This window comes from Callorhinus ursinus, unplaced genomic scaffold (genome assembly GCF_003265705.2).
Source record: "Callorhinus ursinus isolate GAN/ISIS: 27379988/994484 unplaced genomic scaffold, GSC_fseal_2.0 scaffold35, whole genome shotgun sequence".
NCBI lineage: Eukaryota > Metazoa > Chordata > Mammalia > Carnivora > Otariidae > Callorhinus > Callorhinus ursinus.
The window spans coordinates 4,591,992-4,610,701 of NW_027397097.1; the positions used below are offsets into that span (position 1 = coordinate 4,591,992).

An 18,710-nucleotide genomic window follows, 5' to 3' on the forward strand; every position below is an offset into this window, starting at 1 on the left:
GAGGTGGGGCCACAGAGAAGGGAAGACAACACCCGACCCAGCCCCAGGTCCTGTCCAATATTCTGAGGCAGTAGGGCAGGGTTTGCTGATCTAGGTCTTGCCATGAGCCAATGAGTCAGAAATGAATGCACATCCAGCATCTGTCACAAAAGACCTTTAATGGCCTCCTGTTTATGGTTCTCTTGTTCATTTGTCCTGTTAGAGTTGAATAAACTGTAATAACTTATCTGACATAATAAGGAATGCCACAGTACAACAGATAAACCTGGCAGGTGGCCCAGGAATGAGGGTGTCACAAAATAATCACTTAACAGAAGGGCTACAGACCTGGAGACCTGTCCCAGCCACCTGTCACTCCCTGCGTCCAGGATCCACAGTCACTGTGCCAGGCTGAATGCTGGCTCCCATTGGGTAGGAAGAGGCAGGTCTCCCATAGAGTCTGTGGCTAGACCTTAACACTGAGCAGAGATGCCCTGGAAAGATAGCACATCCCATACTCATTCCCCCAAGTGCTCTGCTGATCTGCAGTGCAGGCCATGACCACACCCCAAGTTTGTGCAGCTCCCACCTCTCATTGGACACTACCTATCATACTCCCCCCCCCACCCCGTGACCTCTCCTTGCAGTAAGCTGTGAGGTGGGCAGAGCCTGGCCCAAGCCCCATCTTACACATGGGGAAACTGAGGTCAGGGGGCTTCCCAAAGGCATAGCCGGACTGAACACAGAACACTTTCTCCCAAGCCACATGGTCTGTTGTGCCCTGAGCCTCACATTTTCAGCTAGAATGCCCTCAGTGGGGGGCCCAGGCAGGATTCTGTGTCAAGGGCTGGTCCAGGTCTCACCAATGTGCCACCCCTCAGTCAGCCTGGTGGGGGACCCGGCCAGAGGGGCAGGTTGGCAGAGACTGTGGGAGACTGTGGGTGGAGGACCAGCATCTCTTCAGGGATCTTCGTGTTGCCCGCACACTTGCTTGGCACACATGTGGGAGTGGAAGCCTATTAGAATTGCTCAAGGGAAACCAGCTGCTTTAAAGGTCTCTGGAGGGGCCGTGTCCTCACGGAGGGACTTCTGTCATAACATCCTCCCTCAACATTTCTTTTGTAAGAACTTGGATGTCCATCCATCTGGCTGTATGTAAAGAGGAACCTAAGTCTAGTTCCTCCTTCTCCCATCACGTGTCCCATAGGCCTGGATCAGGGAAGTGGGGTGCAGACACCAGTCCTGGGGTGGGGGCTGGGCCTATTTCCTTGCTCCACCATCCCCCACCCTGCATGGGCTGATATCAAGGTAAGACCCCTCCTCACTGAGCACCAGGCCCCTGCCCAAATCAAACCCAGGCCAGAGCTTCAGGGTGGGTGAGCTACAAAACCATCAAATGTGTACATGTGTGTGTGTGTGTGCACGTGTGTGTAAGCAAATGCTTGGGCCTGGGTCTGCAGCCCAAGGTCCAATACAAAGCCACTTTGTATTGGAATGCTAAAGCCATTCCAACATGAAAAGCAAGAAGAGAACCTGTGCTTGCTGGTTGAAGATCAAACCTCAGAACGGTGGTTTGAAGAAGCTTTTCTTCAAAAGTTTGAAGGTGGAACCTCAAGAGGCAAGACAGATAAAAGCAGAGTTGTCCTGGTGGAAGTGGGGATGGGGGAGAGCTGGAGACCTAGCCTTTGCCTCCACCCCCATCGTCCCACCTTAGCAGCCCCTGGTGAAGCTCTGTGAAACCCAGGGTTTCCACAGCACCTGGTTTGAAAACCACTGCTTCAGAGTGTCTATGGGTCATGGGTCCTGGGGACCTGTGCTTTGATTTCCCTTTCAGAGTGAAGAGTTGGGAGAGAGCGCTACGGGGGTGCTCCCCCTTCGATGGGCCTCTCATTAAAGCCACTGTGCAGGGACTCTGCAGGGGAGTGGACGAGGTGGGGACCCTGCCCCACAGGTAGGCCATTTCAGTCCTGGAGGGAGGACAGAAGCGATGGACCTGCATGGATGGGGGTGGCAAAATGCCATCAGACTGCTCAATGCAGGCTTGTGCGTGAGGGTTAGGAGAGTCTGTTTTGGTCCTTGTTGACTTTAAAAAGAGAAAAACATCAGAACAGACATAGGCCTGTGCCTGCGAGACCAAGACTGGGGCCAATGCCTTCCTCTGGGATTGCTGGAGGACGTCCAGTCCCCAGTCACTGGTAGGAGAGGCTGCCTTTGTGGGGCGCTGGAACCATGGGGAACGAACGGGTCAGCTCTCAGGGGAACGGGCCTGGGTTGCCCCTGGGCCCAAATCCCTTCCAGGTATCACCAAGGAGCATTGGCGGCTGTGCCAATCCTGGAGGGGGCCTTCTACTTAGAAGGACAATTCCTAGTCTAACTCACCCGTGGGGTTCTTTGATGGAATAGTGGCTCAGCCCTCCCTGGGCCTGGAGGTGAGTGGCTCTCCGTAATCTGGGATCAGAGCCACTGGTGGGGGGGGGGGCGGCTAGCAGCAGCCAAGGAGCCCTGAATGCAATGGCCCCCATTCCTTCCCCTTAGAACTTTCACCTGACCAGGAGCTTCCTGGCCTCTGTGGGATTTGAAAGACAGGAGATGGGGGTGGCACCAGGCCTGGGAGGGCCCAGGATGCCCCCCCCAGCCCCATCACTGGCAATATCCATAGTATGTCTCTCTGTCATGATCACTGGGACCACTCACTATCTGTGGGCAAGGCATTCCTAAGCAATGTCCACATTTTCAAAGCCAAACGGACTGCATCTCCTCCTGGCTGACGTCTGCCTAAGTGAGAAGGGGGCAAGAGATGACTGGCGGGAGGGCGCAGCCTGCGGTGATCTTCCTGTGTGACCCTGGGCTACTGCCTGTGCAGCCATCTGCAACTTACAGAGCTGACTTTCATCTCATCTGGGCTTCAGAGTCCTCGAGTCAGGTGGGGAAGAGATTACAGTCTCGTTTTCTAGTTAGGGAAACTGAGCCCAAGAGGTTGAGTGACTTGCTCACTTACAGCTACTCAGCTGGTTGGTGACAACTGGGCTAGAGACACTATGCTTCCAGGCCAGCATGCTTTCCATGGCACCATGTGGGAACCAGCTTGTCAGCAACAAGCCGAGCAGCTGAAGCAACAGCCCCCCAACCCGGTGTGCCCACCCTCGCCGTCTGTGCTTTGAGGCTGAGGCAGCCCATGGAGTCCGACCGAATAATTCAACCCTTCTCTTCATGGGACTTCACCCTTCCTCTCATGGTTGGAAAGCTGAGGAAGCCCAGCTGGCCTCTGCCTGTAAGGTTTTCACCCAGCGCTATGCTTCTCCTACCTGCCCCGGCCGATCTCTCTAGGCCACCCACATGGGCCACTGGAAGGTACCAGTGCGGAGCTGTGGGGTCAGCACAGAGCCAACACTGTGGACTGGTGGCTGGGGCCCGGTGGGGCTCCTTCATCCCCAATCTCACTCCAAGGTCTCACCTGGCTCCAGGCAGGCTGACTCCAGATGGAGAGGGGCCCTGCACAGGAGGACTGGGTCATGGCTGGGGGACTGCCGGTGGAGTGGGGTCTGGAGCCAACCGGAAGCTTTGAAAGAAGATCTGGGTCTTTCTCTCAGGAAGAGGCCCAAGGAAAACACTGGCCTGTGCTGCACCTGGCTGGGGCAAGTGGGGCTGAACTCCAGCCTGTGCGCCATTCTCAAAGCAGTGCCTTCTAACATGGACTGAACCCACCTGGAAGGGGCACTGTTTGTACTTCACATCAAGGCACTATATGGACTAGCAGGAGCCGAGGAGCCCTGAATGCAATGGTCCCCATTCCTTCCCCCTAGAACTTTCACCTGACCAGGAGCTTCCTGGGGACAGGGGCTGCCCTTCTGCAGCCCTGGGCCCAAAGAGCAAAAGTCTAGATGGGGCTGTGATGCTTCCTGCAGCTGGAGAAATTTCAGTCAAACACTGGGATAAACCCAAAAGGGTGAGTGTGGTGTTGAGGTGAAGAAGCCAGAAACCAGGCTGACAAATCTTTCGTGTGCACAGGTGAGGGATGGAGGAAGAAGCTGGTCTGTAGGGTAGTGATCCCCCCAAATCCTAAAGGGTCTCATACCAGCCTTAAATGTTCCAGAGGAAGACACTGGAGGGCATATGCTTGGCATGTGTTCCAGCCCTTCGTCAACTCTTCAGCTGTCCAATGAGGTGTGAACTGCCAGCAAGCCCTGGTAGGGGCTGGATGCCCAGGGCACCCACAGCTAGGACCCCAGAGCTGGCCAGGAGAGCATGGCTGCCACAAGCTGACTTGAGCCTGACATGGGGTAGGGCTCCCTAGAATCGCAGCTTCATGAGATCTCAGAAGGGGAAGGGCTGGGGTGCAGTGCCAGGCTTGTGAACTAGGTACTCTCGCCATGGATAATGGTTACCCAGCCCACCCCAGGAGGGGCTGGACTGAAAAGGGTGAAGACCCCATAATATTTTGTCGTCTCCTTTTTCAGGCAAGTATGAGACAGAGATAAAAGGAAGCAGGGATGGAGGAGAGATCCCCTTGCCCTGCTAAGCAATATATTTGCTTGGGTATAAGGTGAATCTTAGGGGGTCTGCCTCCACAGGGAGCTGTGAGGTACCCAAAGCCCTGTTGTAAGCAAATCCAAACTTGGTCTTCTAGAATACTCGAGCCCCATGGTCCAGCAGCATATGCTAGCTACGGCCGCAGCTTGACATCAGATGACCCTCCAGCGGCCCAAGAAGGTCCTGGGAAGGGGTGGCTTAGGAGCTCTCCATGGCCCTGCTACCTCTGGGGCTCAGTGAATCACCTCTGGAGGCAGACAGACCAGAGTCAATGGTCTGGATCTGGCTCCACCCGTCATACCAGCAGCTCTAAGGCTTACAAGTTCTTGGAGGCCAGAGCTGGGAGGTCCCTTTGTGATCATCTGGTCAAACCCTTTGGTCTTCTAGGTGAAGAACTGAGGCTGAGAGAGAGAAAGGAACTTGCCTAAGGTCACAGAGTAATTGGGCAGACAAGAACGAATACCTTGTATCACTTTCTACCTCATCATCTGCCTGCCCCGTTGCCTAAAAATGCCCCAGGTCCCAATCACACCAACACCAGCCAATGGGTACTGGGCATCCATGATACTGGGAGCTACTAGGGGGTCATTAACTCCCCAAGGAGATGAAGGGTTCCCTGCTACCCAGCAGCCCCCTTCCTTTTAGGGGAGGGCATCTTGATAGGCCATGCCACCTCCTGGGGCAGGAGGTCCTTTGACTGTGGGCATGCTGGCCTCGAGCATGCTCTCCCAGCCTGCAGGGCCAGCCCAGCTCAGCCCTGGAGAACTGTGAGGGGAGGTAGTAGGCTCGCGTTGTCCCCAGCCCCATCTGGACCTCCAGCCTGACTTCTCGGGGGACCACTGATTGCTGTTAAGTCTGCAGAGGAGGGAACAGAGCAGACGCTCATCTTCTTGCCCCCAACCCCCATCTCTCAGAGCCACCCTTCAGGAACCCTCCCCCGCTCCCAGGAGCTCAGGCTCACTGTGCAGCCAGTTGGCACTTTGTGAAGACCCCTCCCTTCTCTCTCTGTGCGTGTGTATAGATAGGACACACACATTAGATACAAGCTAGCTAGGATGTTACATCCTGATAGGACTGAATCAGACTTGGGCTTGTTCGTACAGCTTGCCTCAGACTCGGTAACTGCTGGTAAGAATGTCAGTGCAGTGGCTTTTCTCTACTCCTGGGGTCTGTGAGCCTTCACTAATGTCACTGCCAGACACAGAGGGACGCAGCATGGTGACGGAGGGGTGGAAGGGGACAGGCGTTTGGTGGGTCCAGACTGCAAAAAGGTATTGAGAATCTATCCACAGGTGTGCCCCTCCCGGCCAGAAGAGGGCGGCCCTCAGCGCAGTGATCTTTCAGCTGCCAGAGCTTGCCAGCCACCTGGGGCCGCGGGCACCCTCTCATGCGTCTTGAGCCCTCTGCCCCACCCTCCCCGTTCTGCTCCCCATCCCAAGCCAAATCCCAAGGCCAGAGCCCAAATGGCCTTTCTGGGGGTCAGCAGGGAAAGAGAAGGGGCTGGAGGAGTGACCCGTGAAAGGGGTAAGGGGGGGAAGGTGATCCCTGGGGCCCTGCGGGCATGGCGATGTGGGGCCAGCCCCGAGGCCAGAGGTTCACCACCGTGACCTGGAAGACTGCTGGGTGCCCCCTGGTAGGAACTAGAAGGATAAGGGGGAGGGGGAATGAGGGCAGGAAGAAGACAAATAAGCATCCTAGTGCACGAGCGCGGCTCTGGAGCTGCCCGGAGGGAGGGCCGGCCCCAGTCTATCTGTCGTGGAGCTGTGGCGAGCCAGTACCATTCTCCTCCTCCTCCTTGTCGTCCTTCATGCCTTGCAGTCTCTGGCGGGCAAAGTCCTCAAACACGATGTCGTCATCGCTGGTGGGAAAGACAAGGAAAACGGGGTGTGTTTGCCAGGCAGGGAGCGCAGGCCGATCCAGAGGGTGTCAGATGGGACTCGGACTCGGAGGCCGGCCCCCGGGGTTGACCGTGGGCAGAAAGCCCTGCCGGGCCGGCACATCTAGATGCCCTTCGGTGACAGTGGGACTGGTTGGTTGCATCCGGACTCCAGCTAGTTGTGGAAATACCCAGAGGGATGCACGACTTTGACGCTCATGCCTAAGGGCTGGAAAGTGACCCAGTTCTTGAGGATTTGGGGGTGGGGGAGGTATCAAACAGGGACGGAGGTGCAGTGGAGCTGGGCTGGGGCCAGAGGAAGAACTCAGTCCTACTACGGGAGACCAGCCCACCAGTAGTTTCACAGCATATTCTGAATCCCCCAGAACTGGCCCAAGAAACCCTAAGCACCCAACCAAAGAACCGCCCTCAGGAAGCATTCCTGTTTCTGCACAGGACGGTGTGGGCTTGGCTTAGCGGAAGAGAAAACCATGAATGCCCTTTCTCCAGGGAGCTGTCAGCTCACTCCACCCTGAGGGATCTTGGATAGGAGGGGGTCTGGGGGCAGCAAACCTGAATAGCGGGGCAGAGGAAGGGTAGGTGGGGAGAGGGGGTGCCTGAGTGGGGTTTCAGGACGAAGGACTTCTTCTAAGAACCGTGAGTTCTGTTCTATCATATAACATGTACACTCAGGCCCACCCAAGTCCCCCGCCCCACAGAATTCAGCCAGCCCCATGAGGTATCCTCATGGGATGACTTGCGACTCCACATCCCACATATCTCCTGGGGGACAAGGAAAGGGTGCATTTGGAGCTGGAGAGAGAAAGCTGCTTGGCTCTGGAGGTGGTTCATGAAGTCAGCCTAGGTCCTCCCCCTCTGGCCACTGTCCGGTGAGGTGATGGGGGCCTGACCTCAGGGAAATCCGCATCAGTCCTCAGGAGTCAGAAGCAACAACCCCAGAACCTTTCCCACCCCACAGCCTGATTCCACTGGCTGGGCGCAGGCAGGGCAGGAGCGCCCAGCCCAGGGCCCCGAACCGAACCAGCCCTGTGAGAGCTGAGCAGGCACTGTGGATGGACGAACGGACTGACGGACGGACGTGCAAGGACGAGGGAGGAAGACAGACCCCACCAAGGCAGGAGGAAGAGGAACGGGCACGGAGGGTCCTTCAAGTCACATGCAGGCAAGCGGGTTGCTGAAGAGGTGAGCAGAGGCAGCTCTCAGCAACGGGTTAGACCAGCTGTTCCTCAGGGGTTAATAAGCATATATGCAAATGATCCCATCACCCCGCCCTGCCCTGCCCCAGCCCCCCGCCCCCCAAACGTCTGCAGGCAGGGTTTGGCTTACTTTGTGTCAAGTTCTATGAGATTGGTATCTACTGGCGCCTCGTTCTCTGGAACTAAACACAGGGTGGGCGGACGCCCGTGGGTTAGTGGGGAGTGGGCATGGGGGCAGGTGGGCACAGGTCCCTACCCTAGGGCAACCAAACTAAGATGGGGAGGGCTAAGGAAGAAGGGCAGTGGGGAAGAAGGGTTGGTCCCTGATCTTGAAAACACCCCCAAATCATCCTAAAGGCAGGAAGGAGAGTCCAGGGAGGGTCCAAGGAGGCCCCAGAGGCCCGTAACAGTTCCAGAAGAACAGAAAAAACTCTGGACCCTGCTCCTTTGGCATGTTTCCTGCATGACTCAGATTTTTTCCTTAAATACATGACTTTCATTTAGTGTTAAGACAACCATTATTTTTTTTTCACTTGCACATCTCTGAACTTGGGTATGTTTTATAATCAATGGGATTTCATAGTTTAATTGTGGGAACATTTTTCTTTCTTTGTGGTACAGACTATAGTGTTGTCTCTTTCAACTCAAACAGTCTTAGACTTATGGAAATATGACCAATCTGGTATCACTTAATGAAAAATCATTAAGACGTGTCCAGGGGCCATCTGATCTGTGCAGCCCCTTCCCCTATGCCTGGATGCAAGACAACAGCTCCAAGCATGGCCCGTGGGTTCCCTCCACTCCCAGCCTCCCTCCCCACGGAGAAACGAGTCAGACCTCTCCGTCTCTTGGGGGAGTCAGATGCAAATAGAGGAGCTGGGCCTCACAAAAGACCCTGGAGTGCTGAGGAAAAAGAGTGACCCTGGGCTGAAGGCTACCCCAGAGTGAGATGGGGTGATGGGGAGAGACAGCAGCTGGTGGAGAATGGGGTCAGCAACCTGGAAACTCCCACTCCAGTGACCCGCAGATCCTGCTTACCTTCACGATGTGGGGGTTCCTCTTTGGGCTTGGGGTGCATTAGGGTGAAGGGCAGTTCCACGGCCACGTCACTGAAACAAGACCCAGACCCAGTGAGCCTCAAGCTCGTGGTGAGTCTCAGGCTAGAAGACTCAATGCCCTATCAGTCTGAGGATGGGGGAGGGTCAGAGGAGGTAGCTCTCAGTTGAGGCAGGGAATCTGGACTCAGGCCCCAGTTCTGCCACTCCCTGAACCTTACTTCCTCTAGGAGTTGATTTAGAAGACTTTTCTGCTGCCTCCCAAAAGAAATGGAAACCTCCCTTTTCCTGACAAGGATCCCTGGATTCTCATGAGCTGAGGGGAAGCGTGGGGTGGGAAAAGAATTGCCCAGGGCAGTCTGCACATTGGTGGTTCCAGAGGTGCCCTGGGACCTCGCAGGCCTCAAACCACCACAGCCAGCCCAGCCTTCCCTAACACGGGCCTTCCAGGCTTCCTTCCTGCCCTTTCCCCCTCCCCCCTACTCAGTCCCACCTCCCAACATCCCCATGAGGCTCTTGTAAAAGTGCTCCAAGGGGCCCTAGCCCCCTGCCATCTGGATGATGAACTGCCAAGGTCATTTTAATCAAATTCAAGTTGTATGGGGCAGGCCCCAGGGCTATCAACATTGTGCTTAGAGCCTTCCTTGAAGCCCTGTAGGGATGGAGGGTCTGGGTGGTGGGGAAGAACAGGGGAGGTGCTGACACAGGCCAGTGCTCTGACCAGGACTTCCTTCCCCCTGGCCCTGACGAGCAAAATAATAACAAGAGCAGACACGCGGTGCTGACTCCGTGCTAAGGACTATTCTAGAGTAGCTTGTTTAATCTCCACAACAATCCCATTATTATACCATATGTACAGACTAGGAAACTGAGGCACAAGGAGGAAAAATATATTACACAAGGCCACACAACTATTAATGGGAAGTGAGAGATAGGATTCTGACTCCATAATTCACATCCTCAACCACTGAGTGACAACAGCTCTGAATTGAGGAGGTGATTCCTACCCATCGTCTGCTCTCCACTCCTAGAGAAGCAGCCACGAAAGCTCCTCCTCTCAGCTCGGGGTGAAGCCCTGCCAACTGTGAGCACCTTCAGACACAACCTCATCTTACGGACTTGCTGCCCGGGGCCCAGGTGGCAGGGAGGAAGGGAGAGGAGAAACGAGCAGGCAGGGACAGAGGCTGTGCAACCAGAAAGGTCTGTTGCCAGGCCCAGCACTGTCTGGGGGGACACTTTTACATCCTCAGGTCTCACTGAGCTCATCTGCAAAATGGGGATAACAGTACTTAACTTCTAGGAGATGATGTAGGTAAAAGGTTTGATTGAACTGTGAAACTTGTACCTGCCAGAATCAATCTTTACTTCCCCTCAATGGGGACATGGGGGATTATTCGTAGGTTATTGAAACAATTTGACCCCCCCTTTTTTTTTTTTTTTTTTTTTTTTTGCTTTTTGCTTTTTGCCTGCAAAGGGGATTGCTTTTCCAGGTTCACTTGGAAGAGTAAGCTAACAGAAGGGAAGAATGAGTTTGCCAACCTTTGTGAAAACCATAACAGCATATGGATGGAAGAATCGGGACATTAACCTTCCAGCAGGCCATGAGTGATCAAGGGCAGGGGTAGGTCTGATTCTTCCCTGGGACCTCAGCATTGCAGCACAAGGCTGGGCACAAATCTGGATTCCGGAAATCTTTACTGAATTATATTGAACTGATGAACTCAATTGAATTAATTTCACCTCTCCAAATAGCCCGATTTCTCGGGATGAACACTACTGCCACCTTGTGACAGGAGGAGGCAAAACCACTGCACGGGGTTGCCCAGCCTGTTTTGGAAGGTGCATGGATCCAGCTGGCTACAAAGTACCTTGAGTACAAGAGCAGATCTCCGCAGGACCTCTCCCTAGCAACACATGGCCAGCAGTTAATTCTCATTAGTGTGCAAGTCTGGAAGCCACGAAGCCTGCATTTCTCCAAAACAGCAGACTTGGGGGGGGGGGCTATTCCCCCAGATCTAGGAAGCTAACTTTGTTGTCTGCAAAGGTTCCTGTCACTTGGGTGGGACGGAAGAACGGGGCAAGTTTTATTGCCCCGTTGGCAATTAAATAATTATATTTAAATAAAATATATTTAAAGGAGCAACTGCATCTCCCTAGTCCCTCTGGAGAGGATTCTAGTCCCAGCACATATATGCCTGAGCCTGGCCATCGAAAGTGACTGCTAAGACTTCCAACCCAGTGCCCTACAATTCTGGACGGTAAGCCCAGTGGTCTCTGGACCTTTCGGGAAGGTGGGTGGATCAGGTTGAAGTGAGGGGCTTTACCTGGATGCAAGGTCTCCCAACAGGCTGGGTGGGTCAGAGGAGGCGGGAGAGGTGGTCAGGAGAGAGTTCAGAGAGGAAGAAAACAGAAATCATGTTCATTTACCGCCTCCCTGCCCGCAGGGGTAGGACAGACCCTGAGATAAGCTCCCACCCACCTCTGTGTGGCTGTGACCTCTCATTCAGAGATACAGAAAAATGGCATTAGCCTTGCCTGGGGGACTGAAATCCAGACCCAGTTCAGCCAAACCCCCTCACAGGACACCTCGCTGAGCCCCCAGGATCCTCCTCTGCAAAGGAGACAGGACAGTTGAGCCCTGTGCGGCCTGCACTGGGGAGGCCTCTCTGATGGCAAGAGAAATCAATTTGGGATTCACCAAGGATTCCCCAAGGAAGAGCTCGAGGCAGACTGTGGGTCCTGCAGAGTCACAGGACACGGGATTTGGGATTTGTAATTCTGAGATGTGCTATAATATGCAGTCAGTATGAGATACTGCCACCTACATAGGGCATTATTCTAATGTCTAATGCTATTAGCTTGCAAATCTTTTCATAGACATTTATGAGTCAGACAAAAAGCCCTGTGACAAATTAGAAATCCGAATTCTAGGTTTATGACAACATGCAGGCCCCATCTGTGGGGAAAAGCTGTTCTGAGCCCCCTCCCAGACTATGCTCCGAGGAGGGAGTATGTCTGGTCCACTGCAGTGACCCTAGCACCCAGCCGATGACCTGAGGTTAGGGGAGGAGATTTCAGGAAATGTTTGGAGAACGGTTTGGGCCTCTGCTTCCCCATCTGTAAAGTGGGAAAATTCAGAACACCCCTAATCCAGCTCTGGGATTCTGAGCCCCTTTTAGCCATTTCCTCAGCAGATCAGCATGGGCATGATGAGGGGACAGAACCCTCTGGAGACCCCACAGCATAGATTCTGAGGAAGCTTGCCCCCCGCAACAACCCCATGTGCCCAGACAGGGACAGGGAAAACGAGGAGGGGTGGAGAGAGAGAGAGAGAGACATGGAAAGGGCAGAGGAGGGATCAAGAGCCTCTGAAGTGGGCGAGGGACAGAGGGCGGAGGAGGAGGAAAAGGAACATGGAGGAGGAAGAGAAGGAACGGGAGGTCCTCAAGCTCGGTTTGCCCTCTTGGTGGATGCAGCTAAAAAGGCCCAGCAAACAGGCAGAATGGGGCAGTGGGCTGCGGGTGTTCTGGGACACCCCTTCTGCACTTAGGAGTCTTGGGCTGGGCGAGAACACTCACCCGCCCCGAGATACCACCAGCTTCACTTTCACTTTGTAGGAAACAATGATGCCCAGGATCTCCCGGTTGGCTCCTTCCCTCAACCTGCAACGTGACATAGGGAAACCGGTTCATGGATGATCGCTGGGTGGAAGAGACACGGCAGGGGTGGGGTGCAGTGGGGGCAGTGGCCATCCGTCCCTCTCCTAGGCCACTCAGCCACCAGGTGCGAACGGAGCCCAGAATATGAGAATGGGAAGCTTTGCCCTGAGTGGGTGGGAACCTGGAGCCCTGGCTCCCCTATCTGGCCATGAAAGTCACTTGCCGGGCACACCTGATAAGCCCCTTTCTTCCCTGGGCTTGAGTCCCAGCAGCTTGGGGAGGGGTGCGCTCTTTCTACCCTTGGACGGATGGATGGATGCTGCCTCTCCCACTACTCAGCAACCCGTGGGGCACAAAGGGCTAGACAGGGAGACCAGAGAGGGAGAGGACGGTTGGCAAGGCAGGGGAGGAGGTACTGGGGAAGGCCCTGCAGGAGGTGGCCCCTCAACCAAGTCTTGAAGACAGGTAGGACTTGAGCCAGGGTGGAAGAAGAGGGTAAAGGCTTGGAGGCAAGTGGCTAGCGCGCCTGTGAACAACCGTGTGGCTGGAGACAGGGTCCACGTGGGGAGTCAGGGGCAGGGGTGCTGCAGAGGCAGGCCAAAGCCCCACCGAAGGGTCAGACCTCAGCAGGTAGGGTGAGACCAGTTCCCCACACCCCAGGTCTCCAAGAGGGCAAGGTAGCCTCCAAGTCAGTGATGACAGGAGGCAGGAGTGATCATATGGCCCAGGGATCCCTTTAAGGGGCACACCAACATCTGGCTTAGCCCAGCTCACTGTCCACATCTCCCCAGACTCCCCATCCACCTCCTGATTCATCCTTTCCCGCCGAAGCCACCCCTTTCCTTCCAGCCTTGCTCTGCCTCAGGGACACACCCCCATCTGACTCAAGACACTAGGTCAGGAGCTGGGGCCTCCCGCAGGAAGCCTCTCCGGGTTGCCCTCCCCTGGGCAAGCCAGCAGAGCCCAGCACTGACAGAGGGAGCTGGGTCTAGGCACCCATCTGGCTCTCTGGGTCAGCCCTCGATAGCGGTGAGAGTAAGGGGACAGTTCCCCTGTAGTTTAAGCTCCTGAGGATGGGCCAGGGACCATGCTTGCGGAGAGGGTGACCACCACCTGGACTGGCACTGGTGGGAAAGGTGGGTGTGGACCCCCTGGGGGGCAGGGAGGAGGGCGGGTGGGTCCTCACAGGGTGCTGGAGGCCAGGTTCGTGTCTTCATGCTTGAGCTTTCCATCCAGGGCAAGGCCCCGCTTCTCTCGGTTGTTGGCCAGGAAGGGGGTGAGTGTGTAGACCTTGCAGAAGGTTGAACTGGGAGCCACGGTGTCACTGGGAAGAAGGGAGGCGGGTGTGGAAACATGCCCCAGAGCCAACCCCCCAGCCGTCACCCCCAGCCCAGCCAGAACAGCTCAGAGACCACAGAGTAACACCAAAAACACGTTTGTAACTTTCCAAAATACCGAGTGCTATTAGATGTCCATAAACATGTACACATGAAAGATTACACCAAATGCACTTGCCTCCCAAAAGGAGGCAGGGCCAGGAAAAACAACAACAACAGATATGTCTTCTAACGGGAGCATCTACTTCCTTTAGGTGAGAATCTCTTCTCTCACCTTAGCTGCTAACAAACTCGAGACAAAAATTCCATGCTCAACCACAGTAGCTACCCTCAAACCTAGATTTTATAAATATAATTACTCTCTACCTTTGCACATACAACCCTTTTTACCCAATGAGCTGAATTATTTTTTATCAGGCAAGAAAAGCTATGTACCTAGCGCCTTACCCTCTTTGCCTAGGCTGCCAGGAAGCTTAGAGCAAAGTCTGCTCTTTAATCTAGGTTTCCAGCACAGTGTAATTATGACCCTGGTCCCCTTCGACTCATTAGCTCTCATTCTGTCATTCTAGTTTGAGCGGGTCTTTCCCTTGACTGCAGTGTGCATTTTCTTGTATCTAAAGCAAGCGTATGTTTTCTAAAAGGCTGTTTGGGATCATCTACCGTGAGTGGCCAGGAAGTCTGAGGCCCAGCCCTCCGCCAGGAGGAAAAGAACCATGTGCATCTCTAACTGCAACCAGGGCTTCTCTTTTCCCCACCCAGTCCCACACATCCACGGCTGGGCTTGTGCTCACTTACTCGGCCTCTTCCATGGCCACAGGGCACTTGTACTGGGCTGTGTTAAAAAGGCAGATGTCCGCATACTGGCGCACTGGGAGGAAGAGGGAGACAAGGTGGTGTGAGCCTTCGGCCCCCACTCCCACGCATCCCAGGCTCCCTCGAATTGGGGATGTTCAGCCCCGGGAATGGCCAGAGTGCACTGGGAGATTCTTCAAGAGACCACCCCCATCTGCCACTCAAAGGGTAGCCCAAACACACCCATTCCCTTCCATTACCAAAACTCTCCCTTAGGGACAGCTTTGCCCAGAACCCAAGTAGACGGCTAAGAGTAGACGGCTTGCACAGTAAACTCATTACCTGACCAATGAGCAGCCTGTGTTACTAGCCTCAAAAGACTTCCCTTTTGGCTTAGAGGAGGCCCCGGGGCTTCCCTGCAGGCCAGTAGTTATCCACAAGGCTGTTAACAAGGGGAGAGCCTTCAGCTACCCCCAACCCTTGGCAGAACTCCTTCTTGCCCGTCCCCTGGGTTGGCCCTCTGCCCAGGGTACCCGAGATCTTGATTTTCTTCACTGTCTTGTTGGTGTTGTTGGTGACATGGACATTAACGCTGATGGGTTCTCCGTGGTAATAGATCTGGGAGGCAGAAGAAGGGAGAAGGGTTGGACCGGAGGGTACTAAGGCTCTAGATGGAGGGAGAAGAGGCCCCACACCCTATCTCTTGGGGTTCCCCAGACTTTGGCCACTCTGACATTGGCCTCAAGTTCCTCAGCCACTTCCCACTGATGCTAAGGCACTGGGCACGTTAGACCAGTGCCTTGGTGGGATTTTGAAAGATAACTGAATTAGAAGGTGATATTCCTGGGCTCTAGTCCTGACCTGGTCACCAGAAATAATGACAACAATAGTAATAACAAAGATGAAAAGGATGAGAGCAGCAGGACCTAAGGACCTAACCTTAGGACAGGTTACCTAAGCCTCGGTCTCCCCCCTTGTTCAATGAAGGACTTGGACTAGGTGGCGTGCCGAGTCCCTGTTGGCTCTGGATGCCAGGAATTCTAGACTCAAGAGGGTCTGGAAGAAGCAGGAGAAAGGTGGGGAAGGGCTGGCCGGCTCCCTGAGGGAACAGGCTCTGAATCCTCTTGCCGCTGGCCCTTACCCTCAGCTGTCCCCAGAGACAGAGGCCTGCCCACACTTCAAAGGGGGCCAGGGGTGCAGGAAGATGGCCAGGACCCACGTCCCTTCAGGAGGTACACTGACTCCTAAGTCGATCGCATCCTTCAGGCTCATGCCCCACTTTGCCACTCCCTTTGGCCCCCAAGGCTTCCCAGATCCCTCAAGGGAGGTCTCAGATTCCCTGAACCCTATGGTCTTAGGACTGGGGGCAGAAGCTCCTACCCCAGGAGCCCTAGCGACCATAAGAGAGCTGGCAGGGAGGTCCTAGCCCCCAGAGAGCAGCCCCCACCCCCTGCCACGTCCAAGCCTCCTACCTCCTTATCCAGGGAAGCCTCTAGGTGCAAGGGCTTGTCCGACATGAGGAACTGCCTGGTGGTCTCAGCTGTGGGCTGGGGGCCAGGCCTCTCCGGGGCATACTGAACCTTCCTGATAACCAGGCGCACGGAATTCCTAATAGAGATGGGCAGAGCAAAAGATAGCCAGAGTCACCTGCCTCCATGCCCTTCCCTTGTAATCCTCCCTTTCCTGCTGAGGAGACAGCCATGGCTCTCCATGGCCTTCAAATCCAGTCTAAACTGTAGAGGTGGACACAGGGGCCTTGTCACCACCTGGCCCCACCCCATCCTCCCCCACTGTGTCTGCAGCCACCCCCATGTCCTCACTGTCACCTTGATGGTCTATCTAGTCCTGTCTCTGCAGCTTCGCTTGCACCGGGCCCTCGCCTGCAATACCCTCTTCCCACTTTGACCCTCACTCGCTTCCTTCTTCAGGGCCCAGCTAGATACCTCCTCTTCCAGGAAACCTTCCTGGATCAGCTCCCTTGATCTTCTCCTGGCCTGAACTCCCACCCCATCAGAGCCAAACTCCCCCGTGGCAGTTCTTCACTGGGTCTGTGTCTTGGCAGCCAGCAGGATAGCAAGAAAGAGACTATGTTTCACTGCCTGCATCCCTTAGGTCACTCAATAGTGGTAAGCTCCTTAAGGAGAGAAAACTTTATCTCCATTGTTCACTGCTGTGTTCTCACCACCTCTGACAGTGCCTGCCACATAACAAATGCCTTCCAAATACCTATTCGATCAAAATATGCGGAGGGGCCCTGTGAAGAAGTGGGGGCTCACGGGGTTCAGTGAGGGGGTTCATTCAGAGGGATGCAGGTCAGTGAAGAGGACAGAGACCCAGTGCATAGATGGAGGCCAAGAGATGAGACGGGGCCCAATGAAGGTGACAGGGGCTCAGGGAGGAAACGAGGACACACGATTGGGAGGGGTGGGACCCGGCAAGGCAGTGTCTGTGGCGTGCTGGGTGTCCCGGCACCCCCGTTCCACTCCCTGGAACCGGACAGCCCCGCTTAAGGCCTTAGCTCTCCCCTTACTAACTATATGCCCTTGAGTAAATTCCCCTCTGGGTCTCAGTTTCCTCATCTGTAAAACGGTTAACAATACTAACACCTCCCTCCCAGGGTTGCTGAGAGGATTAAATTAGCTCCTCCATGTTCATCACTCTGAAGAGTGTCTGCTCCTTAACAGGCTCTTGATAAATGATAGTTGCTATACCATTATTAGTAGTAATTTGGTGTAGACTTAAAATGTTCCACTGGGGTGGGGCGAAGGCAGTGGCCCTCAGTGTTGTTTCTCTTCCCTTCTTTGGGCAGGCCCCCCTCAAAAACCCCCCCCCCCCCCCCCCCCCACTTCTTCCCCCTGGTCTCAGGTCTTAAGAAGAAAAGGAAGACAGGAAAGCAAGGGAGGGTCCTATCTCCCCACACCCTAGAGTTGGCCCTGCTGGAGACGGAGATGCCTGCAATACACTCGTCAGCCACCAGGTGGCAAACTCAGCTCACTCCCTAAGAAATTGCAGCACCCTCCCTCAGCCAGCCTCCGGGAGGATTTCGGCCTGGGGTGCAGCGAGCGTCAGAGCTGGGAGGCTGAGGCCAGCCTCGCCAGGAGGAAGGGCAGGGCCTGCCTTGAGGAGGAGCAGGCATGAGAGCAGAGCTGGGCAGTCCATCTCAGAAGTCAGGGCCAGCTGTTTCTGGCTGCTAACCTGGCCTGTCTGCCCAGGGCTCTGCCTCTCCAGGAGAATGTGACCTTCTCAGACATGTGGGCTGACCCTCCCCCTAACTCTCCCCAGGAACTCCACTTCCCTCCCTTGCTTAGAAGCTTCCACTGATCCCATCACCACCCCTGCCTCCAGCCAGCCCCAACCACCGGCTGCTAATGGCCTCCCAGGAGGAGAAATGGGAAGTGGGGGTATCCAGGATGGCTGGGAAAAATCTTGCTCACTGTTAAAAACTATCTGAATTTTGTTTCTTTCCAAAATGAAACGACATGCAGTCTGGCGGGGCAAGCCTAGAGGCAGGGAGATGGAGGGGGCAGGTACGGCCGTGTAAAAGGAGAAACGCTGAGGCCTGAGCCAGGGCCATTGAGCCACCTGCCCCAAGAAACCTTCCATGACTGGCCAGCCTTCCAGAGTGCCCTTCTCAGAGTTCCTGAGGCTGGAATGTGCGGCCCCTCCTTGCACACTTCCAGGTATTGTTACTTATCTCTTCTTCAGACTTTGCTGGCCCAGTCTCCCTCCCCAGCTGGCAGGCAGCCCACACACCCAGCAGAAGCTGCGCCCTCCTCACCGCTTGTGGATCTTCTCCTCCAGGTTCTCGGCACAGAAGGCTTTGACTTCATAGTCCACACCACAGGCCTGAGGGGAAGGGGCTACTGACCACAGGGTCCTGGAGAGGGCAGGGTCCCCACAGCACAGCCAGCCCACCCTCTCATTGTACAAACGAGGACGCTGGATAGGAACACCAAACTCCCAAACCTGCCCCCACCCGCCCCCCGCCCGACTCAGGACCTGGTGCTCAGCCCCAGTGCTGTGCTGCCTCTGGGGGTGGCTGCCTCCCCAACCTGACCTTCCCACAGAGCTCTCCCAGCTCCCCCAACACTGGACAGCCCGAACCTCTGCACACGTGCCTGGTCTGGGCGGCTGTCCTCATCAAGGCAGCCACACGGAAATAACAACGGGTGCCTCCGCAACCCTGTGGCGGGGGGGGGGCACGTACGGTGTGCAGACCCTACAGTGCTTCAGTGTCTCAGTCCACCCTCTCAACCACACAAGGC

The 18,710-nt window shown here is 55.2% G+C and overlaps 1 protein-coding gene across 7 annotated transcripts in view; it reads right to left on the minus strand.

Moving 5' to 3' along the window:
• Positions 1-141: 141 nt before the first annotated feature.
• Positions 142-18,710, minus strand: part of ARRB1 (arrestin beta 1) — a 74,733-nt gene continuing 56,164 nt past the window's right edge. For 4 of the 7 annotated variants that reach the window (XM_025894137.2, XM_025894131.2, XM_073879715.1 and 1 more), the window contains exons 7-16: positions 18,224-18,291; positions 15,918-16,053; positions 14,979-15,063; positions 14,449-14,521; positions 13,503-13,640; positions 12,236-12,319; positions 10,982-11,005; positions 8,641-8,711; positions 7,733-7,784; positions 142-6,367 (exon numbers count right to left, since the gene is read on the minus strand). In XM_025894137.2, the coding sequence (XP_025749922.1) occupies positions 6,256-6,367; positions 7,733-7,784; positions 8,641-8,711; positions 10,982-11,005; positions 12,236-12,319; positions 13,503-13,640; positions 14,449-14,521; positions 14,979-15,063; positions 15,918-16,053; positions 18,224-18,291 (843 nt within the window). In that variant the 3' untranslated portion in view covers positions 142-6,255. The remainder of the gene's footprint in view (positions 6,368-7,732; positions 7,785-8,640; positions 8,712-10,981; positions 11,006-12,235; positions 12,320-13,502; positions 13,641-14,448; positions 14,522-14,978; positions 15,064-15,917; positions 16,054-18,223; positions 18,292-18,710) is intronic. The other 3 variants (XM_025894135.2, XM_025894132.2, XM_025894136.2) reach the window with 3 other exon arrangements.